This window comes from Acanthochromis polyacanthus, chromosome 20 (genome assembly GCF_021347895.1).
Source record: "Acanthochromis polyacanthus isolate Apoly-LR-REF ecotype Palm Island chromosome 20, KAUST_Apoly_ChrSc, whole genome shotgun sequence".
Taxonomy (NCBI): domain Eukaryota; kingdom Metazoa; phylum Chordata; class Actinopteri; family Pomacentridae; genus Acanthochromis; species Acanthochromis polyacanthus.
This window is the reverse complement of record NC_067132.1, coordinates 31,853,553-31,878,586: the sequence shown is the minus strand read 5'-3', so window position 1 is coordinate 31,878,586 and position 25,034 is coordinate 31,853,553. Positions and strand designations below refer to the sequence as shown.

The window sequence follows — 25,034 nt, the reverse complement described above, 5'->3', positions numbered from 1 at the left end:
TATAAACTGGTTCCCAGTATGTTCTAGTCTCTTTAAACTGGTTCCCCGTACGTTCTGGTCTCTTTAAACTGGTTCCCAGTATGTTCTAGTCATTATAAACTGATTCCCAGTATGTTCTAGTCTCTTTAAACTGGTTCTCAGTATGTTCTAGTCTCTTTAAACTGGTTCCCAGTACGTTCTAGTCATTATAAACTGGTTCCCAGTACGTTCTAGTCATTATAAACTGGTTCCCAGTATGTTCTGGTCTCTTTAAACTGGTTCCCAGTGTGTTCTAGTCTCTTTAAACTGGTTCCCAGTGTGTTCTAGTCTCTTTAAACTGGTTCCCAGTATGTTATAGTCATTATAAACTGGTTCCCAGTATGTTCTAGTGTCTTTAAACTGGTTCCCAGTACGTTCTGGTCTCTTTAAACTGGTTCCCAGTATGTTCTAGTCATTATAAACTGATTCCCAGTATGTTCTAGTCTCTTTAAACTGGTTCTCAGTATGTTCTAGTCTCTTTAAACTGGTTCCCAGTATGTTCTGGTCTCTTTAAACTGGTTCCCAGTATGTTCTAGTCTTTATGAACTGGTTCCCAGTATGTTTTGGTCTCTTTATATTAATTGTAATCATTATTTATATTCATTAATTATTGTTAATAGAATTTTGTGTTTTCTTCTTCTTCTGTCTGGAACAATCACTTCCTGTCTCCACTTCACTGGTGAGTAACACACAAACACACACACAAGCAAACAAGCAAGCAAACAAACAAACAAACAAACAAACAAACAAACAAACAAACCCAATACTTGGAATCTCCTCCTCTATGTTCAGTAAATGAACAGAATGAATTCCTCCAGAAACAGGATCAATAAAGTTTCTGTCAGAGAACAAACCATCACTGCGGCTGCGTCGCTCGAGCGTCATGACGTCACTGCCCTCTGCCGCGCTGTGTCGTAGTAACGGATGACGTAGTGAAAAAAAAACGCTGTCGGTTACCGGGAGGAAGAGGGCGAGCGTCCTGCACGAGGACAGGTAAAGATGCTGCTTTATTACCGGGCAGGAGGGTTATTGATCAGGGATCAGCTGATTATCGGCTGATTATCACTTTATTATCGACGAGCACACACACACACACAGACACACACAGATTCTGCTTCATCACACTGCAGCTCAGCGGGTGTGTGTGTGCTGCTGCAGGACGACGCACACACACACACACACACACACACACACACACACACACACACACACACACGTCGGGACACTCCCGACCACCGGAACCGCCGCAGCAGCTCCGTTACTCCGTTACTGCAGCCGGTGATCGATCGGGAGGATTCTGATCAGCTGTTTGATCAATATTCTGATTTGTTGATGGATTTGTGAAACACGGTGACACCACGTGACTCACCTATGGAGAAGTAACGTCAGAAATACTCTATTGCATCCAGACAGTGTAATCAGATTACAATAGGAAAGTACTCGTTACTCTCAGCATGAACCTTTACTGAACAGAGTAACTGTATGCCCCTCAGTAATAGATTACTGCTAGCAGAGTACAAACTACTGACTGTACTACAACATGTACTACTGCACATATTACAACTGGAGCTGAAAATGATAAATATCGTTTTTTTGACTTTTAAATTAAGTCACACTTTTACAAGTCGCATGTTTCATTTTAAAAGTCACAGTGAAAGTACTAGCAGTAGTAGTAGTTAAATATGTACAGTATGTGGTAGTAGTAGTTAAATTTAAGATAAGATAATCCTTTATTGAGCCCCAGAGGGGAAATTCAGGTATTGCAGCAGTACAGGGCAAGTACAAGGATACGAGGGTAGCAGCATGCATTGTGTTCAAGAATTACACATAGTTTTAGGACAAACCAAGGATGATATATAATAAACAAAACATAAAGGGGAAACAATAAACTGACCAGTAGCAGTACACAGTATGAGGTATTCACAATGTGAAAAAGTGTCATCCAGGACAACTGAGCTATGCAGTGCAGTGAGGTAAAGTGACAGTGACATTAAAGTGTCTCCTGTTTAAGAGTCTGATGGCGGTGGGCACAAAGGAGCCCCTGAAGCGCTCAGTTCTACTTCTGGGTGGGATGATGCGCTGGCTGAATGAACTGCCCATGTCCCACAGCTCCTCAGGGAGAGGGTGAGAGGGGTTGTCCAGGATTGCCCTGATTTTGTCCGTGATCCTCCTCTCTGCCACGGTCTCCAGGTTGTCCAATTGAAGGCCCACAACAGAACGGGTCTTCTTCACCAGTTTGTTAATCCTGTTGACCTCACCAGTCTTGATGCCACCCCACCAGCACACCACGACAAAGAAGAGTGCGCTGGCCACCACAGACTGGTAGAAGGTCTTCAGGAGCCTGCTGCAGACGCCAAACGACCTGAGTCTCCTTGGGAAGAACAACCTGCTCTGTCCCTTCCTGAAGAGGGCGTCCGTGTTGTGGGACCAGTCCAGTTTATTGTTGATGTGGACCCCAAGGTACCGATATGAGTCCACCCCATCCACGTCCTCCCCCTGAATGATGATGGCGGCAGGGGACCTCCTGCTCCTCCGGTAGTCCACAACCACCTCTTTGGTTTTGCTTATGTTGAGCTTCAGGTTGTTGCTGTCACACCACATGACAAAGCTCTCAATCAGTCCTCTTTACTCCCCCTCGTCATCATCAGTAATGCATCCAACAATCGAGGAGTCATTGGAAAACTTCTGGAAGTGACAGGAACCAGAGCTGAACCGGAAATCAGAGGTGAAGAGGGTGAAGAGGAAGGGTGCCAGGACGGTTCCTTGGGGTACTCCTGTGCTGCTTGTAACCACCTTAGAGATGCAGCTGTCCACCCTGACATACTGAGGCCGGCCTGTGAGGTAGTCCAGGATCCAAGTTGTGGTGTCGGGGTGCAGTTGCATCTCCAGCAGCTTCTCCCCCAGGACGCAGGGCCTGATGGTGTTAAAGGCACTGGAGAAGTCCAAGAACATGACTCTCACGGTGCCCCCAGGCCTCTCCAGATGTGACAGGGTCCTGTGGGTGAGGAAGATGATAGCATCCTCCACGCCGATGTGCTGCTGGTATGCAAACTGCAGGGGGTCCAAGAAAGCAGACAGCAGAGTCCTCAGTACATATTTACAGTATGTGGTAGTAGTAGTAGCAATAGTACTGGTAGTAGTAGTAGTAGTACTGGTTGAATATCTCCAGTATATGGTGATAGTAGTAGGGTTAGTAGTAGTGGTGGTAGTAGTAGTAGTAGTAGTACTGGTTGAATACCTCCAGTATATGGTAGTAGTAGTTGTAGTAGTAGTAGTGCTGGTAGTAGTAGTAGTAGTAGTACTGGTTGAATATCTCCAGTATATGGTAGTAGTAGTAGTGGTGGTGGTAGTAGTAGTAGTAGTGGTGGTTGTATCTCCAGTATATGGTAGTAGTAGTAGTAGTAGTGGTGGTGGTAGTAGTAGTAGTAGTAGTGGTTGTATCTCCAGTATATGGTAGTAGTAGTCGTAGTAGTGGTGGTGGTAGTAGTAGTAGTAGTACTGGTTGTATCTCCAGTATATGGTAGTAGTAGTAGTGGTGGTGGTAGTAGTAGTAATAGTAGTAGTAGTAGTAGTAGTAGTAGTAGTAGTAGTGGTAGTAGTACAAGTAGCAGAAGTAGCAATAGTACTAGCAGTAGTAGTAGTACTGGTTGAATATCTCAAGTGTGTTTTTGTATGCGAGGCGTCCCGGTTAGAGCTGATGTGTGATTCGGTCGGAGCCAGATTACATCAGATTGTGTCTCAGCTCTAATCCCCATCCCTGCCCTCCCCGCCCCGTTACCACGGCAACCCTTCACCTGACAGCTGGATGGGGTCAGCAGATGGTAGCCATGGTGACCAACGTGATGACATCATCAGACAGAGACCAGCAGAGAAAATAAAAATGTAATTTTATCTGAGTTTTTTTTTCTGTATTTATGTTAGGTTAGTCGGCCAGACAGAAAACACAAACAGGAGATGACAAATGAAACACGAGATGACAAATGAAACACAACGAGATGACAAATGAAACACAACGAGATGACAAACGAAACAAGATGACAAATGAAACACAATGAGATGACAAATGAAACAAGATGACAAATGAAACAGAACGAGACGACAAAGGAAACACAACGAGATGACAAATGAAACAAGATGACAAATGAAACACAATGAGATGACAAATGAAACAAGATGACAAATGAAACAAGATGACAAATGAAACAGAACGAGATGACAAAGGAAACACAACGAGATGACAAATGAAACACAATGAGATGACAAACGAAACAACGAGATGACAAATGAAACACAACGAGATGACAAAGGAAACACAACGAGATGACAAATGAAACACAACGAGATGGCAAACGAAACAACGAGATGACAAAAAAACACAATGAGATGACAAATGAAACACAATGAGATAACAAACGAAACAACGAGATCACAAATGAAACACAATGAGATGACAAATGAAACAACGAGATGACAAATGAAACACGAGATGACAAATGAAACACAATGAGATGACAAAGGAAACACAACGAGATGACAAACGAAACAACGAGATGACAAATGAAACACAATGAGATGACAAACGAAACAACGAGATGACAAATGAAACACAACGAGATGACAAATGAAACACAATGAGATGACAAACAAAACAACAAGATGACAAACGAGACACCACGAGATGACAAACGAAACACAATGAGATGACAAACAAAACAACGAGATGACAAACGAAACACAACGAGATGACAAAGGAAACACAACGAGATGACAAATGAAACACAACGAGATGACAAATGAAACACAATGAGATGACAAACGAAACAACGAGATGACAAATGAAACACGAGATGACAAATGAAACACAATGAGATGACAAACGAAACAAGATGACAAACGAGACACAATGAGATGACAAATGAAACACAACGAGATGACAAACGAAACAAGATGACAAACGAGACACAATGAGATGACAAATGAAACACGAGATGACAAACGAAACACAATGAAATGACAAATGAAACAACGAGATGACAAACGAGACACGAGATGACAAATGAAACACAACAAGATGACAAACGAAACAACGAGATGACAAATGAAACACAACGAGATGGCAAATGAAACACAACGAGATGACAAACGAAACAACAAGATGACAAACAAGACACAATGAGATGAGAAATGAAACATGAGATGACAAATGAAACAACAAGATGACAAACGAGACACAATGAGATGACAAATTAAACACAACATGATGACAAACGAAACAAGATGACAAACGAAACAACGAGATGACAAATGAAACAATGAGATGACAAACGAAACAACGAGATGACAAATGAAAAAATGAGATGACAAATGAAACACAACGAGATGACAAACGAAACAATGAGATGACAAATGAAACACAATGAGATGACAAATGAAATACAACAAGATTACAAACGAAACGAGATGACAAATGAAACACAATGAGATGACAAATGAAACACAACGAGATGACAAACGAAACACAATGAGATGACAAACGAAACAACGAGATGACAAATGAAACACAAAGAGATGACAAATGAAACACAATGAGATGACAAACGAAACACGAGATGACAAATGAAACACGAGATGACAAAGGAAACACGAGATGACAAACGAAACACAACGAGATGACAAATGAAACACGAGATGACAAACGAAACAACAAGATGACAAACGAGACACAATGAGATGACAAATGAAACACAACGAGATGACAAACAAAACAACAAGATGACAAATGAATCACAATGAGATGACAAACGAAACAACGAGATGACAAATGAAACACAATGAGATGACAAATGAAACACAACGAGATGACAAATGAAACACAATGAGATGACAAACGAAACAACGAGATGACAAACAAAACACAATGAGATGACAAATGAAACACGAGATGACAAATGAAACACAACGAGATGACAAATGAAACACAATGAGATGACAAACGAAACAACGAGATGACAAATGAAACACAACGAGATGACAAATGAAACACAACGAGATGACAAACAAAACAATGAGATGACAAATGAAACACAACGAGTTGACAAATGAAACACAACGAGATGACAAATGAAACACAACGAGATGACAAACAAAACAATGAGATGACAAATGAAACACAACGAGTTGACAAATGAAACACAACGAGATGACAAATGAAACACAACGAGATGACAAACGAAACAACGAGATGACAAATGAAACACAACGAGTTGACAAATGAAACACAACGAGATGACAAATGAAACACAACGAGATGGCAAACGAAACAACGAGATGACAAATGAAACACAACGAGTTGACAAATGAAACACAATGAGATGACAAACGAAACACGAGGTGACATATGAAACACAACGAGATGACAACAAAGTCGGAACACAGATAGAACCTAAACTGGTTTCGGTCTGGATTTTCATCACATCTGATTAAATCAACCAATTGTCCTTCAGGTGAATCACCATGACAACAGAGCCAGGTGACGCTCAGCCTACAGAGGCGGAGTCTTTCCCTGAGGCCGCCGCCCACTCCACACCTAAACAGGTAAAACTGGAGAATATGCAGTTTATTGTTCATCCTCAGGTGGTGAGTGCTCTAGCACCGCCACAACGTTGTAATTATTTAACTTTTAATTGAACTTTTTGCGCAGCATTCACCATGTCTATCTAATACTGGTGAATATTAGTTTATCTTAATCTTTTATTCTTATTGTTTCGCTCTGGAACAGCTGCACATTTCACTGTGCATGTTTAATTGTGTTTGTGATAAATAAGTGTCCTGAATCTTGAATTTGATTTCCCTTTAACTAAGGGAGCGGAGGGGGGGCCGCCCCACAGCCACGCACAGAGCTCATTGGCCGAGGACTCGTCCAGTCACCTGTCGTCGAGCAGTCGGATCGCTCGCTCTCCGGCCAGAAACCCGCTGAGCTTCAGGACCATGCAGACCAGAGTGACCCTGCTGGACGGGTCGCTGTTCTCCTGCACCGTGGAGGTGAGCCGGTGGAACCAGTGGAACCAGTAGAACCAGTAGAACCAGTAGAAATAGAACCAGTAGAACCAGTAGAAATAGAACCAGTGGAACCAGTAGAAATAGAACCAGTAGAAATAGAATCAGCAGAAATAGAACCAGTGGAACCAGTAAAGGCTGCGCTGGTTGAAGGTTCTGTGTTTGCTTTCAGAAACGAGCTCGAGGAGTTCATCTGTTTGAGAAGGTCTGTGAACACGTCAACCTGCTGGAGCGAGACTACTTCGCCCTGTCCTTCAGAGACGCAGACAACAACAAGGTATCTGTCTGTCTCTATACCTGTCTGTCTCTATACCTGTCTGTCTACCTGTCTGTCTGTCTACCTGTCTGTCTGAATGTCTGTCTGACCCTCCACCTTTGTGTTGTAGAACTGGTTGGATCCAGCCAAGGAGATGAAGAAGCAGGTCAGAGGTCAGTTGGCTCCTCATTGGTCGGTTTTTGACACTAACCAGGTATTGGTCCTCAGGTAAGTTCAGGTCAGCTGATTCCCTGCTCTTTGTCTCTCAGGCGTTCCCTGGAATTTCTCCTTTAATGTCAAGTTTTACCCTCCTGACCCCGCCCAGCTGTCTGAGGACATCACCAGGTAGGTTCCCACACCTGTCAATCACCGCTGTGTGTCACATAGTCCCACCTGGTGAGAAGGGGATGTCTACCTGTCCCTCTGCCTGCAGGTACTTCCTGTGTCTCCAGCTCAGACAGGATATAGTTTCTGGTCGTCTTCCTTGCTCCTTTGCGACTCACACAGTTCTGGGCTCCTACACCGTCCAATCAGAGCTTGGAGACTACGACCCTGGTACTGAAGTCCTTGAACCTACCACCCCTCCTGACATACCCTACTGCCCCCTACTGCCCCTGCTGACATCTCTGTGTATTTCAGATGAGTGTGGCCCGGACTACGTCAGTGAACTGTGTTTTGCCCCCAACCAAACTAAGGAGATGGAGGAGAAGATCATGGAGCTGCACAGAAGCTACAGGTTGGTCTCCTCCTTCAGAGGAACTTCACCTTCAAAACAGAAGCAGAGTTCTAACGTTTTCCTGTGTTTTTAGAGGAATGACTCCCGCTGAGGCAGAGATGCACTTCCTGGAGAACGTCAAGAAGCTCTCCATGTACGGAGTCGACCTCCATCACGCCAAGGTAAGAACCGCTTCGATCAGGATCTCAGCTGACCCCACGCTGACCTACCAGCTGTCCTACCAGCTGACCGATCAGCTGACCTACCAGCTGACCTACCAGCTGACCTACCAGCTGACTGACCAGCTGACTGACCACTCATGTCCAGCCTCATGTCCTGTAGTTGTGGTTCTGTGTCTTCATCTCCGTGGTGTTTGCTCAGCTGCGTATCGTGTTCTTCAGCGTTCTCTGTGTGGTCTACAGCAGCAGCTTCTCCAGATGTTTGATCTGCTGAAACTAACATCCAAGATATGACCTAAATATCACAGAGAGGAAACAGAAAGAGCTGATCTACAGGAGATCAAGTGGAATGTAGTCATGAACAAACTAACATTGGTAGAATGTTCTAGAGCTGCTGATGTTCTCATCGATCACATGACCTACTTCCTGTCTGCGATCGATGACGTGGGCGTGCTCCACGACAGCAGTAATGATTATTGAATCATGGCTGTTTTCCATTGGTTCGGTCTGTCAGAGTGAAGATGAAACCGCTTCATTCGGTTCTTTTTCTCACAGACATGTTGGACCGTCTGAAGCCTGGAAGCTGCTGGCAGTTTTTAAAGTTAACGTTAAAGAACCACCAAGAAAATGCTCATCTAAATCACTTTATTCTACCAGTCTCTGGTAAACGTCAGCCAGAAATGAAGCAGCAGATTCAGGAGAACCAGAACCTTCCTCCTCCTGGTTCTGGTTCTCCAGGACCGACTCAGCATCCAGAGAGTTTCAGGTTGAACTGCAGGCAATGTTTCCTCAGAGAGACTGAAATAAATGCAGCAGAAACAGAGAAGAGAGGATCTAGTAGATGGAGATCCATCCAGCATGGTGGAACATCTTCTAGTAGACGGAGATCCATCCAGCATGGAGGAACATCTTCTAGTAGACGGAGATCCATCCAGCATGGAGGAACATCTTCTAGTAGACGGAGATCCATCCAGCATGGAGGAACATCTTCTAGTAGACGGAGATCCATCCAGCATGGAGGAGCATCTTCTAGTAGACGGAGATCCATCCAGCATGGAGGAGCATCTTCTAGTAGACGGAGATCCATCCAGCATGGTGGAACATCTTCTAGTAGACGGAGATCCATCCAGCATGGAGGAGCATCTTCTAGTAGACGGAGATCCATCCAGCATGGAGGAGCATCTTCTAGTAGACGGAGATCCATCCAGCATGGAGGAACATCTTCTAGTAGACAGAGATCCATCCAGCATGGTGGAACATCTTCTAGTAGACGGAGATCCATCCAGCATGGAGGAACATCTTCTAGTAGACGGAGATCCATCCAGCATGGAGGAACATCTTCTAGTAGACGGAGATCCATCCAGCATGGAGGAACATCTTCTAGTAGACGGAGATCCATCCAGCATGGTGGAACATCTTCTAGTAGATGGAGATCCATCCAGCATGGAGGAGCATCTTCTAGTAGATGGAGATCCATCCAGCATGGAGGAACATCTACAGATGGTGAGGAGAGTAGAGGGAAGAAGTTGTTCTGCTTCTTCAGAGCTGCAGAACTTTAGGATGAAAAATGAACTACAGTGAGTTAGACTGAGTCAGCGTGTTCCAGATCAGGCAGGTAAACTTGCTGGGATCCAGTAAACAGCAGCAGAAATCCGCTGACACCTGGTGGACAGAAGAGGAGGTACAGCTGAACATTTCCTGCTGTTTCACTGATTCATCCTCTTCTGTTCAGTTAGAGAAAATATCTCATAAAATCAGTAAAGTGTTCATTCATACGTTAAAAACATGCCGAAACTGCAAATAATGTCCACATCAAAAATCTGTTTTGTTTTTTTACAAATAATTGGACTTTAAATGACATCATTTTACTGCGTTAACCGTCGTGTCGTCCTGCAGGTCAAATTAACCCATTTTAAAGGATTAAATGTGGAAAAAAATCTGTTTTCACAGTGAAACTTCTGATGTCCACATTTTCAACATTTTAGGGAAAACTTTGAACAATTTTTTTGGGAAAAAATACATGTTAAAAATGTTTCAAAATCAACCAAAATCCAGTGAATTTTGCTGGATTTTGGTTGATTTTTATGTGAATGTTCGTAAAGAAAATACTAGAAGTTTTACTGATAAATATGAAATCACGTTAGATATTTTTAGGATTTTTTGGAAGATTTTTCTCATCTTTTGAAATATTTACAAGAATTTTCTTGTCAAATTTGGGGGATTTTTAAAAAAAATAAAACTTATTTACATACATTTACTGTTATTTGGAGAACTGATCGAATATTTAAAAATATTGTGGAAACAGTTTTTTACTGTTTAGTTAATCTACAGGTAATATCCAGTAAAGTCATAAAAAAAATCAATTTAAATGCCACAGCTGTTACTGTGGATGTAAAACTCTGCATTTATTCTTTTCTGATGTGTGACTGTGGAGTTTTCCTGTTTTATTTCCAGATCTTTGCTGTTTTTGGACAGTGTTTAAATGTGCTGTGAGGTTGGTGTAGCTCTAGCTAGCGGTGTGTTTTTGAGACTCCGTGTTTCTTCTCTTCTGTCTGTCTGTCTGTCTGTCTGTATGGAGTAGATGGTAGGAAGCCGCTTTGATTGCTTGTCTCCGGCTCAGTCTGAGGTAAGACTGCCTCCTCCGTGTGCAGCCGTGTTCCGTGTGTCATGCTAACATCTCCATCTCCGTGTTGTTCATTGAACAGCTGCTCCTACATTTCCCAGAATCCTCAGCATCCCCTGACATTCGTCTCTCCAGTAGTTTCTGCTCCTTCTGTGGTCTGCTGGAAGTTTCTGCAGCATAAAATACATTTAAAACATTTTTTATGAAGTTTTACATCCACGTTCAAAAACCTTCTTGGATTTTTAAAAAAAAATGTGATCATTTTGATCAGGTTTCCTTTCTGTGTCATTTTTAACAACAGTTATGTCATGTCCAGACTTTAGCCAGTCCTCCTCCTCATGGAGGAAACCAGAGTCCACTCATTTCTTCTCTGTGTTCTTCAGCTGCTCTCTGCTGGAGGGGTTGTGTTCCTCTACCTTTCTCTGGAGAACACCTCAAAGGTTCTGCTGGCTTCAGGACTCACACTGTCCAGGTCCTGGTTCTACTTGGTTCTAGTGGAGAAGCTCTGGTGTGATGTTGTTCTCTGGATGTTCTCCTGCTGGAATGTTCCTCTCCTTCATCTGGTCACCCAGTATCCTGGTTCCTCCTCAGACCTTCATGCTGCATCTAGAAATGTCTTCAACACCTTCTGACCTCATGCAGCCCCAGATCATCACACCTCCACCTCCGTGCTTCACTGTCAGGACCATCCATCCACTGTGGTAATCCTGGTCAGGTTCTCACCAAACATCTGGACTCCATCTGAGGCCAACTCATTGATCTTCATCTGACCAAAGAATGTTCTCCAGCATCCATCAGGCTTCTTCTCATGTTCTTCAGCAAACTTTCATCTGGAAGTTTAGTTCTGAGCAGCAGCCAGGTTTAGTTCTGGTCCTCCGTCCATAGAGGTTGATGTTCTGAAGGTTCCTTCACACTGTCTGAGCTTCACACTAACTCTGGTTTCCATGGAGAACCCCTGAACCAAGTCTGAAGCAGCTGATGTCTGTTTTTACAGCTGGATGGAGAAAGTAGTTCACTGTCTGTGGAGTCATTTTAGGAGCTCTGATTAGTGGAACTATGACTCCTTCTAGACCTCCTAATTAGTGGTACTATGACTCCTTCTATACCTCCTGATTAGTGGAACTATGACTCCTTCTATACCTCCTGATTAGTGGAACTATGACTCCTTCTAGACCTCCTAATTAGTGGTACTATGACTCCTTCTATACCTCCTGATTAGTGGAACTATGACTCCTTCTATACCTCCTGATTAGTGGTACTATGACTCCTTCTATACCTCCTGATTAGTGGTACTATGAATCCTTCTAGACCTCCTGATTAGTGGAACTATGACTCCTTCTATACCTCCTGATTAGTGGTACTATGACTCCTTCTATACCTCCTGATTAGTGGTACTATGACTCCTTCTATACCTCCTGATTAGTGGAACTATGACTCCTTCTATACCTCCTGATCAGTGGTACTATGACTCCTTCTAGACCTCCTGATTAGTGGTACTATGACTCCTTCTGGACCTCCTGATTCCTGCTGTCTCTGTGCTTCTCTGGTTTTCAGTTGCTCACTGATCTTCCTGGATCTTTTTCCATCTTTGTCAAGTCTCTCAGTCAGATGTTTCTCTTCCTGTGTTCAGTTCTTCTCCATGTGGAGCCATGATGCAGACACAGATAGAACCAGTCCATAGGTCCAGGACTAAGAAGGTTCATTTTAGAACCATGTTCACCAGGTCGACTGGGTGTAAGTCCTGTTAATCCTTTGTGATGTTTGTGTGTGCAGGACTCGGAGGGCGTGGCCATCATGCTGGGCGTGTGCAGTAGCGGCCTGCTGGTCTACAGAGACAGACTGAGGATCAACAGATTCTCGTGGCCAAAGATCCTGAAGATATCGTACAAACGAAACAACTTCTACATCAAAATCCGACCAGGAGAGGTGAGAACTCACCCGAGCACCACAGAGGAAGAGCTCCATTCTCTGATGTGTGAAACCTGCCACAGCACCTCCTGCTGGTGGAGCTCTGCTAAGAACCTGTGTGTCCGTCTGTCTGTCTCCAGTTTGACCAGTTTGAGTCCACTATTGGTTTTAAGCTGCTGAACCACAGAGCAGCTAAGAGGCTGTGGAAGGTCTGTGTGGAGCATCACTCCTTCTTCAGGTACGTCTGACATCAAGGCGTGTGGAGATGAACACGCGACACAACGTCTCACGTCTGTCCTGTCTGTCCGTCAGGCTGGTGTCTCCAGAGGAGCCTCCCAAGAAGTTCCTGTCTCTGGGCTCTAAGTTCCGGTACAGCGGTCGCACTCAGATCCAGAGCCGCAGAGCCAGCGCCCAGATCTCCAGACCGGCACCGCATTTCCCACGATGCATCAGCAAGAGGAACATGCTGAGTCGCAGTCTGGACGGAGGTACAAACACTCACACTGGTGTAGTGAGAGTAGTAGTACTCGTCCTGGTGGTAGTACTTGTGTTCCAGTCACTGTTCCACTCGTACTAGCAGCACTAGTACTACTGGTCATGGTAGTATCAGTACAGATTGCAAAGGAGTAGTTGTAGTAGTGGTCCTTGTAGTACTGCTAGTACGACTAGTGGTAATAGCATTAATGGTCATAGCTGTACCATGGAAGATTGTGGAAGAAGTACTAGTCCTAGTACGTTTAGCAACAGTCTCAGTAATACGACAAGTAATAGTGGTACTAGTGGAAGTATTAATGGTTATGGTAGTACTAGTTAACATTGCAGAAGAAGTACTAGCCTGAGTATTCGTAGTACAAGTTCTTGTATTTGAGGTACTTGTTCTAGTAGTAGTACAGGTTATGGTTGCAGAACAAGTACTAGTCTTAGTGGTTGTAGTAATAGTAGTAGCAGTAGTACTAGTAGTTGTACTGGTCATATCAGTAGTCCTAGTATTTGTCACAGTAGTTGTGGTACTGGTCGTAATCGTAGTAGCACAGGTTCTAGTAGCTATAGGCACAGTCCTAGTACTAGTATTACTGGTCATGGTAGTATCAGTACAGGTTCCAGAAAAAGTACTCATCTTAGTAGTAACAGTACTGGTACTAGGAGTAATACTACAGCTCCTACTAGTTTTAGTGCTAGTAGTTCTAGTGTTGGTCCTAGTATTTGTAGTACTGCTCATAGTAAGTGTACTTGTTCCATTGGGAGGAGTACTGGTCCTAATAGTTGTAATACTGGTCTCAGTAGTAGTTGTAGTGCTGTTCCCAGTGGCAGCAGTAATGGTCTAATTGGTAGTAGTACTTGTCCTAATAGCTGTAGTACTGGTCTCAATAGTTGTATTATGTCTCCTAGTAGTTGTAGTACTGGTCTCAGTGGTAGTGGTACTGATCCAGGTTACTGGTCCTAGTAGTTGTAGTACTGTCTCAGTTTTAGGGGTACTAGTTTCAGTAGTTGTAGTTCAGGTTCAGGATTAAGATAAGATAATCCTTTATTGATCCCCAGAGGGGAAATTCAGGTTCCGTGGTTGGTCAGTTTCTTCTTGCACTTGTATTGATGATCAGTTTTTGATTGGTCCTCAGCTCCAAGGGTGACACCCACCTCATCTCTGATTGGCTCTCCAGCCATTACAGCGTCCCCCAAAGCCAACGGTGGTGCACACAAAGGTAGTGCTCAGTACTGAAGTGCCACTGCTGCTGGTTGTATGCGTACTGCACTAGTACCACTGTGGTAGTACTACAGTAGTACTGTGGTAGTACTGCCTTAGTACTGCAGTAGTACTGCGGTATTGCTCTAAAAGCTTCATATAGTTGTTGGGGAATGCTGCATCCTGATTGGCTGTACTTCTTTTAGACACACCTGGGGTCAGCAGCAGCGTTAGTCTCTGAGGGTTATGCTAGCAGCATTAGCCTTCTTTAGCATTGTTGTACTTATAAGTCCTATTATTTAGCATTGTCAGTGCTTTTAGCCCTGTTAGCATTGTTAGCCCTGTTAGCATTGTCAGTGCTGTAGCCCTGTTAGCGTTGTTAGCCCTCTTAGCATTGTTGGCACTGCTTCCTGGTCAACAAGCTGCGTGATGCTAAGTAGCTGCAGGTCATGCTTGGTCGTGGTTCTGAATGCTGATTGGCTGATCGGCCCAGGCTGCGGTGCATGCGCCCTCAGCTCTGATTGGCTCAGTGTGCCGTTGCTCTGGCAACGAGCAGTCGTGATGCTTCGCTGCTGGCTGTGCATCACACTTGTAGTCATGGTAACCCTGCTGGCTGCTGGTGGCTATAATCACCCTCAGTGTTTCTGCTGACATCACAGCGATGACCTCACAGCTGCTGGTGTGTGTTGCAGATATGAGCTCAGGTCTGTACGGAGCGTCCAAAGCCATCGCCGTTAGCGACCTCATCACCAGTGTGACTCCTGAGAGGAGGACAGAGGAGAGGAGGGAGGAGCGAGGTAAGACACAGCCAAACAGAGGAGGCGCCTCAGACCAGCAGACAGATGGTGTGAAAGTAACGAGCTGCTGGTGTCACAGGTGAACAGCTGCAGGTGGAGGAGCTGCAGGTGGAGGATGAAACCAAAGCCACAGATGTTTCCCAGACAAGTCCTCAGAGTCCCCAGAAACTCGACACCAAGGTAACAAACACCTGTCTCACCTGTCCACACAGTGGATGGTTCTGTTTTAATGGCACTTTCAGAGGTCAGAGAGAACTGACGAGTTAGAACGTGTTCACATGGACTCTGTGTTGCTTGTTAGTTTGTTTGTTTGTTTTTTTGTTTTTTCAGACTGAGCTGACCGATACAGGTGTGGACGGAGACCTGACAGCCACTGAGGTACACATCAGTGCTCTGATCATGTTTACTGCTGTTAGTGTGGAAGAAATGGTCAGAATTAACCTGTCTCTCTCTCTACCCGTCTGTCTATCTACCTGTCTGTCTGTCTGTCTGTCTCACAGTCTGATCAGGATGAAGATCTGAAAACTCAGGTGAGTCTGGTTTCACTTTGCTTCAAATTCATATGATCGTTTCAGATCGTGTTGACCTGTATCCTCTCTGTTCTCCTCTCTGTTCTCCTCTCTGGTCTCCTCTCTGGTCTCCTCTCTGGTCTCTCTGGTCTCCTCTCTGGTCTCCTCTCTGGTCTCTCTGGTCTCCTCTCTGGTCTCCTCTCTGGTCTTCAGGAGACGTTGGGGAGTCCTGAGGAGGTGCAGAACCCTGAGAGCACCATCAGCGCTCTTAGACGCTCCTTCTTGGAGGGAGGAGACGGAGGAGGTGGGATGACGGAGTGGGAGAAGCGTCTGGCCTCCTCACCCCTCCGACGACTCGACGACTCCCCGATGATCGAACCCCTCGAGCCCGAAGAGGTGAGACAGTCAGACTACAGGTACAGCCAGGTGTGACCAGGGCCCTGATTGGCTCCTGACTAGTTGTGATGTCATCAATCCTGCAGGTACATTCAGGTCTTAAAGTAAGAGCAGAGGTGTTCAGCTCACATGGTCTGTCTGGTATCAATAAATTCCAGGAACCAAAAAACATGTTCCAGGTGTCACGTCAGCCGAACCTCAGTAGAACCTCAGTAGAACTTGGGTAGACTCTGAGTAGAACATTGGTAGAGCCTATGTAAACTCTGAAGAGAACAGAACCTCAGTGGTCTGTGAGTAGAACCTCAGTAGAACTAGTAGAACCTTACCAAACCTCTGTAGCACTTGAGTAAACTCTGTGTAGAATCTTACAAGAACCTGAGTAGGCCATGAGTAGAACCTCAGCTGAACCTGTATAGACTCTGAGTTGGTTCTCTCTAATGCCCTCAGTTCACCTGAAGGCTCTGGGTAGAACCGCAGTAGAACCTTGGCGGAGCTTCAGATGATTCTGAGTAGAACCTCGTTAGAACTTCAGTAGAACCTCGGTAGAACTTCAGTAGAACCTCGGTAGAACCTCAGTAGAACCTGGGTAGAACAGGTGCAGTGAATGTGGCCTGACTAATCATGGGTGTGTCTGATGTTGCTCACCTGTGCGCTCCAGGGGGGCGGGGTCACGGCAAACCCAACTTCTTCTCAGCCAATCAGAGAGAAGAGCTACACGGTGGGGCGGAGCTACGACACCACCTCTGGCAGGGTCGTTGCTATGACGACCACGGACGGCCGCTCCGACGGTACCGTGATGTCTGAGAGGGCGGGCTGTCAAATCCAAACCACCCCAGTGTCCACCACTGATGATGTCATCACAGGGGGACCCCTGATCACTATTCAGGAGGTGAAAACGCCAACGTCCCCATCGGAGGCGCCACCTACCATCTGTGACATCATCAGCGTGGCTAAGACCAGCAGAGCCACCTCTCTGGACCTCTGTGGGGGCGGAGTCTCTGTGATGTCACCCATGTCCCCGCTGAGCCCGGCGCTCAGCAGGACGTCACCCCGCGCGGCCAGAGTGGTACGCTGATTGGCTGGTTGGTGGTTGGCATGGAAACGAGCATGAGGAGCAAACACGGCGAGTTCACGGCGCTACGTGGCCGAACGCCGGCTCATCTCGGCCGCTTCAAACTGAACACTTCAGCTCTGACACACTGCAGAACCCTGAAGGACCAGACCAGAGACCAGGACCTCCACGTGGTCCCCCCAGACTCGGTCCAGGTGGTCTCCTCCTGGTCTGAGGAGTAGGTGCTGCAGGAATGTTTTTGAAGCTCTGTAGTTTTGGCTCAGTAAACGTCGGTTCAGTGCTCCTCCAGCAGGAAGCAGTGAGGAGCTGCAGTGTTCAGTTTAAACTCCTCAGCTTCCCCCTTCACCTCCTCCCAGCACAGGGAACACCAGCTGGTTGCTTTTGTTTTCTCCTGATCTTTGTTTCTTCTTTGTTCTGTGGGGTTTTCTGGTCTCAGGGGGCGGGGCTTATTTCGTCACTTCCTCTTTTGGTTGGCTTCGGGATGCTTCTCCAGTTCATGAAGCTGCTACCCTCCTAGAAGACCTGCAGGTCCAAGTCAGAGCTTCAGCTGTAGAGGAACCAACACACAAACAAGCAGACACACACAGAGATAAAAACAAACACAAATAAATACACACAGAGACACACACAGACAAAAACAAACACAAACAATAAAACCAACACAAACAGACAAACACTATCCCAGACACAAAGCTACCAACCCTCATCAGTGTTTATTCTTGTTGACCAGCTGACCCACAGCGGTTAGTAATCATTGGCTGATTACTAACGACACTCTGTAACTCCGCCTACCTGACCCCACCCAGCATGGCCGCAAATTCTGTTCAGTTTCTGCTCGTCCTTCACTGATTGTTTACATCAGTCTGAGATTCAACAGTCTTTGTAATGGTTTCATTTGTTTGTTTGTTTGTTTGTGCAGCCGAAACCTACATTTGATGAGATGTCTCCTGAGCTCACAGCTCTGCTGAAGTCAGCCAGAGAACAAGAAACCTTCAGAGAACACAACCTGCTGAAGGTACGTACCTGTCTGTCTGTACCTGTCTCTCTGCCTCTCTGTCTGTCTGTCTGTCTGTACCTGTCTCTCTGTCTGTCTTTCTGTCTGTCTGTCTGTCTGTCTGTACCTGTCTCTCTGTCTGTCTTTCTGTCTGTCTGTCTGTCTTTCTGACTGTCTGTGCCTGTCTGTCTCTCTGGCTGTCTGTCTTCACACCTGTGCTTGCAAGCTGACACCTCCCTGATCATTGGCCCCGCCCCCTCACCATGTGATGTGTTTTTCTGTCCCTCAGACTTCAGAGAAGGTGGAGACGGTCTTCCTGCTTCCAGATGAATCACATGACCAGGACCAACCAATGGCAGAACAGCCTCAGGTAGCAACTGCAAGTCTTTTGGGCCCGCCCCCTAATAAGCCCCCGCCCCCTCCGCCTGGGGCTAGTGATGTCACAGAGCAATGGACGTGTGATAGTGACGATGCTAACAATGCTAACCAGGCTAACAGCCCAGCAGATAAACATGATGTCAGTGATGATGATGTCAGCGATGATGAAGGCAGCAGCCAGGCCAGTGATGACGATGCTAGTGAGGCTAGCGAGGATGCTATCAGTGTGTTAGCGCAGGCAGCAGTGGAGGAGGCCATGGAGGCTGCAGTCAGACAGGCTAATGATGCTAATGATGCTAATCAGGATAGCATCAATGCCAACTTTGCACTCAGCTATGGTGAGCAGGAGAAAGCTAGCGTGGAAGCTAGCAGTCCAACCAGACCCCGCTCTGTCCTCGCTGGGACGCAATCTTACCATGACAGCGAAGACTCCGACCAATCACAGGAGGACGAGGGGGGTGGAGCTTTGATGAAAACTCCCCTCCACCCTCTTTGCCCCGCCCCACATCCAGGCTGTCAGCCAATCAGATGCAACCATCCACCCACAGCGACAATGATGGTGACGAGTCCCAACCCGGGGATGAGGTAACACCTGAGACTACCCTTAATATTTGCCTCAGCGATGTCTGCCCCTGCGATGTCTGCCCCAGAGATATCTGCCCCAGTGATGTCTGCCCCTGTGACAACTGCCCCTCTGATATCTGCCCCTGTGATATCTACCCCAGTGATATCTGCCCCTGTGACAACTGCCCGTCTGATATCTGCCCCTGTGATATCTACCCCAGTGATGTCTGCCCCTGTGACATCTGCCCCTGTGATATCTGCCCCGATATCTGCCCCTGTGATATCTGCCCCTGTGACATCTGCCCCAGTGATATCTGCCCCTGATAAATTTGCCATGTTAAATATGAAAGCATGACTCTATGCTGGTGGTGACGGTTGTAGTGTAGGGACAGACTGGTTTTACTGGTTTACAGGTACTGGTGGTGATGTTTTTTGTATGTTCCAGGAGGTACCGCTGATGAGGAAAACTCTCACATATGAAGCTCCGGGGGTGAGTTAATGTTGGACTTCAGCCAGAGTTCATATTTTTACTCACTGAAGTTTAGTTGTCTGGTTGTTGTTTAGTTGTTGTTTGGTTGTTGTATGGTTGTTGTTTGGTTGTCTGGTTGTTGTTTGGTCGGTGTCTGGTTGTTGTCTGGTTGTTGTCTGGTTGTTGTCTGGTTGTTGTTTGGTTGTCTGTTTTTGTCTGGTTGTTGTATGGTTGTTGTCTGGTTGTTGTTTGGTTGTCTGGTTGTTGTTTAGTTGTTGTTTGGTTGTTGTCTGGTTGTTGTATGGTTGTTGTTTGGTTGTCTGGTTGTTGTTTGGTCGGTGTCTGGTTGTTGTCTGGTTGTTGTCTGGTTGTTGTTTGGTTGTTATCTGGTTGTTGTTTGGTTGTCTGTTTTTGTCTGGTTGTTGTTTGGTTGTCTGGTTGTTGTTTGGTCGGTGTCTGATTGTTGTCTGGTTGTTGTCTGGTTGTTGTTTGGTCGGTGTCTGGTTGTTGTCTGGTTGTTGTTTGGTTGTTGTCTGGTTGTTGTTGGGTTGTTGTCTGGTTGTTGTTTGGTCGGTGTCTGATTGTTGTCTGGTTGTTGTTTGGTTGTCTGTTTTTGTCTGGTTTTTGTCTGGTTGTTGTCTGGTTTTTGTCTGGTTGTTGTCTGGTTGTTGTCTGGTTCTTGGACTGACCGTTCACGTCTGCTTGTGTCTCAGAGCCGAGTGGATTCTGATCCCCCTGCAGGTCTGCTGCTGAGCTCCCAGACCTTCACAGCTGAGACCTCCAACACCACCACCACCACACACATCACCAAGGTAACACTGTAACCACAGCAACACCATCAAAACTAGAGACATCTGAGGACTTTGAAACATGAAGACACCAGAAACACAGAAGAAACGTCAGAAACAAACAGTAGAAGTGCAGTAAAGCCTGATCAGATTTGTTATCTGTTTGTTTTCCTCCTCAGACGGTAAAAGGAGGAATTTCAGAAACCAGAATCGAGAAGAGAATTGTGATTTCTGGAGACACGGAAATCGACCACGACCAGGTAACGACTGACTCTGTAACTGTGATGTGCAGAACAGAGGAACACAAACTGAAAATACTCAGGTATCAATCACAGAAAAATGATCAATCACATATATCAATCTCATATGGAGTATCGATCACACATTATAGTTATCAGTCACATAAAAAGTATCAATCATGGATAAATTATCAATCATATCTTCTAGGTGTCGATCGTGGATCAAGTGCTAATCATAAATAAACAATCAGTCACATAGAAAGCATCAGTCACAGATAAACGATCAACCACATATGATGGACATCAGTCACAGACTATATGTATCGATCAGACATAAGTGCGCTCCATAAAAGGAAGCATCAGAATTACATCACCACACACATCGTGTCATGTGATTCCTGTTGTGCAGTAGACGGACCAATGGTCAGGCCGCCTCCTTCATCAGAGGAACAGGCTGTTCTAATGCGGAGCTGTGAGGAATGTAGAACATGTTAATTCATTTAAACATGAAGCCCAACAGTTCAGTTGAATTCTCTGAGATAAATACCAACAGACAGATCAGTCTTTGTGATTCGTTGATTCCTGACTTTAGCTGGTCTGCAGGTAAAACCTCAGCTGAGAATCTAAACAATCTAAACTATGAACAGAACCTGGAGCAGATTAGAGGTGCAGCATCAGTTACCATGGAGATCTAGCTCCTCATCATCAGTTACCATGGAGATCTAGCTCCTCAGCATCAGTTACCATGGAGATCTAGCTCCTCAGCATCAGTTACCATGGAGATCTAGCTCCTCAGCATCAGTTACCATGGAGATCTGGCTCCTAAGCGTCAGTTACCATGGAGATCTGGCGCCTAAGCATCAGTTACCATGGAGATCTTGCCAGTTAAAAGAGCTTTAGCTTAAGAATACCTGCTGGCACATGAATCTGGCGTTGTGGCACCACCTGGACATGGATGTTGTTGTGGTCCTGGTCCAGACCTGGACCAGGTTTCTGACCTTGTCTCTGTTGAAGGCCCTGGCGGAGGCGCTCAGCGAGGCGCGGCGACAGCATCCTGAGCTCTCCGTCACCCGAGTCGTGGTCCATAAAGAAACCGAGGTCTCTCCTGATCACGTGATTGATTAATGACATCACAGGTAGCAGGGAGGACTTCACGGAACTGATTGGCTGATTGGAGCATGGCAGCATTCCTAACATTCTGCATGCGCATATTTGCACCAGTGTTTGCTGTGTGTGCTGAGGAACACTCAGAGGCTCTGATTGGTGGAAAGGAGAACATAGGCAGAGAGGAAATTGTCCTGACTGGATGAAACATTTGGGAGGAGCCATGGAGGACAGGAAGGGCTTGGTGTGATTGGTTGGAAGAAAACTGCAAGAAGAACATTGTCAGCTGATTGGACTCAAAAGAGAATAAACATTTAGGAAGTGTTCGGAGTAAATAATGTGTTTCTGATCACTCACCTGATCATGATAAATCAATCAGTTTAATTGATCCTGTGGCCATTAGAAGGACATCACATAACCTGCTGAACATCAGTAATATGCTAACATGCTGTGCTAACATTATTCACTGTCCTTCATCATTTTATGGGCCAAATAAGGGAATGTGGCCCCGCCGCCTGTGGCTCTGCTTGTGATTGGTGCTCCAGAAGTGCATGACTGCATCCTGCTGAGAGAACACTGTTAGCATGAGCATGCTACTCTCCTGGCTAGCTTAGCCTAGCCACTCTGAGAGCAAACTGCACTCATGGAAAAATGTGTAGCTGCTCCCTCTGGTGGTCACATTCAGTGTTGCTGTACGGCTCTCTGATTGGTCTGACATCACAGCAGATGTTTCCTGACATATCTAATAATAATACATTTTATTTGTTAGCACCTGTCTTGACAACCAAGGTCACTTTACAGGTAAACAAATCCAGCAGAACAGATAAAAACCATGCAAAAGGATTTTAAAAAAGAACAAAAAACATACACAGAGATATAAAGATATGAAGGAGATCAGACAGATGGGGAGGATGGAGGTTGTGGATGGTCTTGAATGCATACAGGAGGATTTTGAAACCTATTCTGGATTTGACAGGGAGCAGTAGAGCTGCTGTAGGACGGGGTGATGTGATGGAATGAGGGGGTTTTGGAGATGATGAGAGAAGATGACTTTTGGACCAGCTGAAGTTTTTGGAGGGATTTGTGAGGGAGACCAAAGAGGAGATAGTTACAGTAATCAATGTGGGAAGTGAGGAGGCTGTGGACAAGGATGGAGGTAGTATGGAGGGTGAGGGAGGGAGATGGAAACCTGCAGACCGGGTGATGTTATTGATGTGAGATTGGAAGGAAAGTGAGGAATCGAAGATAACACCCAGACTCTGAAACTGAGGGGAGTAGAAACTGTCAGTTCTGGATATTGTTGATTTCGTTCTAAAGAGAAGAATCTCTGTTTTGTCACTGTTGAGTTTTAGGAGGTTTGAGGGGAACCAGGATTTTATGTCTGACAAGCAGTTGGTGAGGGAAGAAGATGGGAGTGTGAAGTTGGGTTTACTGGATAGGTAGAGCTGGGTGTCATCAGCATAGCAATGAAAATGAATGTTGTATTTAGGGAAGGTATTACCAAGGAGAAGGAAGTAGATGATGAAGAGAAGGAGCCCCAGGATAGAACCCTGGGGGACACCTGAGGAGACGGGAAGGACTGGGAACAGAAGAATTTAAGTTGGATGAACTCACTAGTTGGTACACAGATCACTCTGGAGCTCAATGAAAAGTTTATCATTTAAGAAGAAACGCGAGACACATCCAGTGTAAACATTAGAAGCAAACAGCAGAGCTTACCACCAGAGGGCAACGCTCTCACACTTTTAAAAGACGAGCTCTTCATTTTATCCTAACATTCATGCCATCTTACAGAGAGATGTTCTGCTGCTGTTGTTCTGACAGCTGTTTCTGCTTCTCTTTCAGGACTGAATCGAGAGGCCTCTGCTGCATTATGGGAAATGAAGTCCCGACTACAGAACCAACAGAGACACTGTTTGCAGCGACACTCAGTGGACGTACTGGACATGAGAATTTACACTGTCACACACACTCATGCATGCACACTTGGACACACACACACAGCAGCACCTGTCTGCCTGCCTGGGGTGGGGCCAGTAGCCAAGTTAGCTTCTGAACAGTTAGCATTAGCTGGATGATGTGATTATTTTAGGTCGAAAGTTTCTGTGGCAACATTTTCACACAAACATTTAAGCAACACAGGTAAGAGAGAAGGGCAGGTGAGACACAGACAGGTGAGACACAGACAGGTGTCACTGCTGTGATGCCATCAACATGTTCCCACAGTAACAGACAACCACAGCTGGTTGGCCTCCAGATGAACTTTCACCATAAACCAACTCCCGATGCTTTTACTGAAACAAGCCCCACCCTCACACCTCACTCCCCCACAGGTTAGAGCAGACACCTGATTGGCTGGTCGACTCAGGTGTGTTTGCTTCAGATTCTGTGATGGGAGATCAGCTTTATGAAACATTCAGCAAACAGCTAGCGCCAGGTTAGCAGCAACACCTGGAGGTTTCTGCTGGTGCTAGCTGTTTGTAAAATGTAAAAACAGCATGATTGTTAGCACTGTAACCAGCTAAATCTCAGCTCTGTATTTACCCAGAATGCAATAGTAATGTGCCATCATCTCATCTTGCCATGGAAACCCTTACGAATGATTTTACTCATCTGTCTCAGTATTTATTGATTTCTCTGTCTATTTATTGATTGATTTACTGATGTGTCTATTTATTGATTTATCTACTGATAAGTTCTGTGTTTGTAATCCTAAACAGACTGACCACCCCCCCGGTGTCTGATTACATTAGTTCTGTGTTTTTATTTATGATCAATCAAAACACACGAAACACTGAATGTGTTTTTACCCACTAAGCTCAAATAAAACGATCAAATTAATGACTGTCTGTCTTCTTCTGACACAATTCTAAAGACACAGCTGGAAAGCATGTACATGATGACCGTAGTGATCGATTGTTGCAGCAGACATTAAACCACCACATGTAGAAAAAACAATCAGAAACAGTAAAAAAGAGTGGTTTTTGGACGACTGATCCGAATGTCAGCGGATCAAACCCTTCCTGCTCTGGCCCCGGTTAGGATATGCAAGAAAAAGCAACACTAAAGTGCTGTAAAAATGTATTTGTGACAAATAAATAAAGGCTTAAAAGGCTTCAGCTTAAAACAGACATAGAACCACTACAATAGAAAAGAAAACAATCAGAAACAGAAAAAACAACCCCAAATAGAAATAGGAGCAGACTAACTCTGACCCCCGCTGGCTCTTGGTACGGTCCACCCCCCACCCCCGCTCTCAGACAATAGTGTGAGCTGAATGAAGGGAGC

At 45.3% G+C, this 25,034-nt stretch overlaps 1 protein-coding gene and 1 long non-coding RNA gene across 12 annotated transcripts; one reads left to right on the top strand and one right to left on the bottom strand.

Moving 5' to 3' along the window:
- The first annotated feature begins 885 nt into the window (after nt 1-885).
- Nucleotides 886-24,587, top strand: epb41l3a (erythrocyte membrane protein band 4.1-like 3a). 6 transcript variants are annotated; one of them, XM_022215035.2, is made up of 27 exons: nt 886-1,011; nt 6,522-6,612; nt 6,880-7,059; nt 7,247-7,351; nt 7,461-7,503; nt 7,600-7,675; nt 7,764-7,885; nt 7,970-8,066; nt 8,140-8,227; nt 10,806-10,850; nt 12,621-12,773; nt 12,896-12,993; nt 13,068-13,243; nt 14,372-14,455; nt 15,129-15,233; nt 15,313-15,413; nt 15,564-15,611; nt 15,734-15,763; nt 15,956-16,138; nt 16,797-17,204; nt 18,130-18,225; nt 18,494-18,574; nt 19,592-19,636; nt 20,329-20,427; nt 20,583-20,663; nt 21,657-21,778; nt 23,592-24,587. In XM_022215035.2, the coding sequence occupies exons 2-26, from the start codon at nt 6,532-6,534 to the stop codon at nt 21,765-21,767; spliced, it is 2,736 nt and encodes a 911-aa protein (XP_022070727.1). In that variant the 5' UTR covers nt 886-1,011; nt 6,522-6,531; the 3' UTR covers nt 21,768-21,778; nt 23,592-24,587. The 6 variants fall into 6 exon arrangements, with proteins under 6 accessions (XP_022070727.1, XP_022070728.1, XP_022070729.1 ...); XM_022215036.2 differs by lacking the exon at nt 10,806-10,850; XM_022215037.2 differs by lacking the exon at nt 14,372-14,455.
- On the bottom strand, nt 11,605-12,376 carry LOC127531291 (uncharacterized). Of its 6 annotated transcripts, none has more exons than XR_007938341.1 (3): nt 12,260-12,376; nt 12,022-12,225; nt 11,605-11,987 (listed from the first exon to the last, which is right to left on the bottom strand). It is a non-coding gene; the product is annotated as an uncharacterized LOC127531291 (long non-coding RNA). The 6 variants fall into 6 exon arrangements; XR_007938340.1 differs by having other exon boundaries at nt 11,605-11,953; XR_007938343.1 differs by having other exon boundaries at nt 12,022-12,123; nt 12,226-12,339.
- Nucleotides 24,588-25,034: the final 447 nt, after the last annotated feature.

Bases quoted from the DNA above. Each gene is read 5' to 3' on its own strand.
- epb41l3a (XM_022215035.2), top strand. From the start codon at position 6,532: ATGACAACAGAGCCAGGTGACGCTCAGCCTACAGAGGCGGAGTCTTTC. The intron at 12,774-12,895 runs GTGAGAACTCAC...GTCTGTCTCCAG, and splicing joins TCAAAATCCGACCAGGAGAG to TTTGACCAGTTTGAGTCCAC. The intron at 18,226-18,493 runs GTACGTACCTGT...TCTGTCCCTCAG, and splicing joins GAGAACACAACCTGCTGAAG to ACTTCAGAGAAGGTGGAGAC.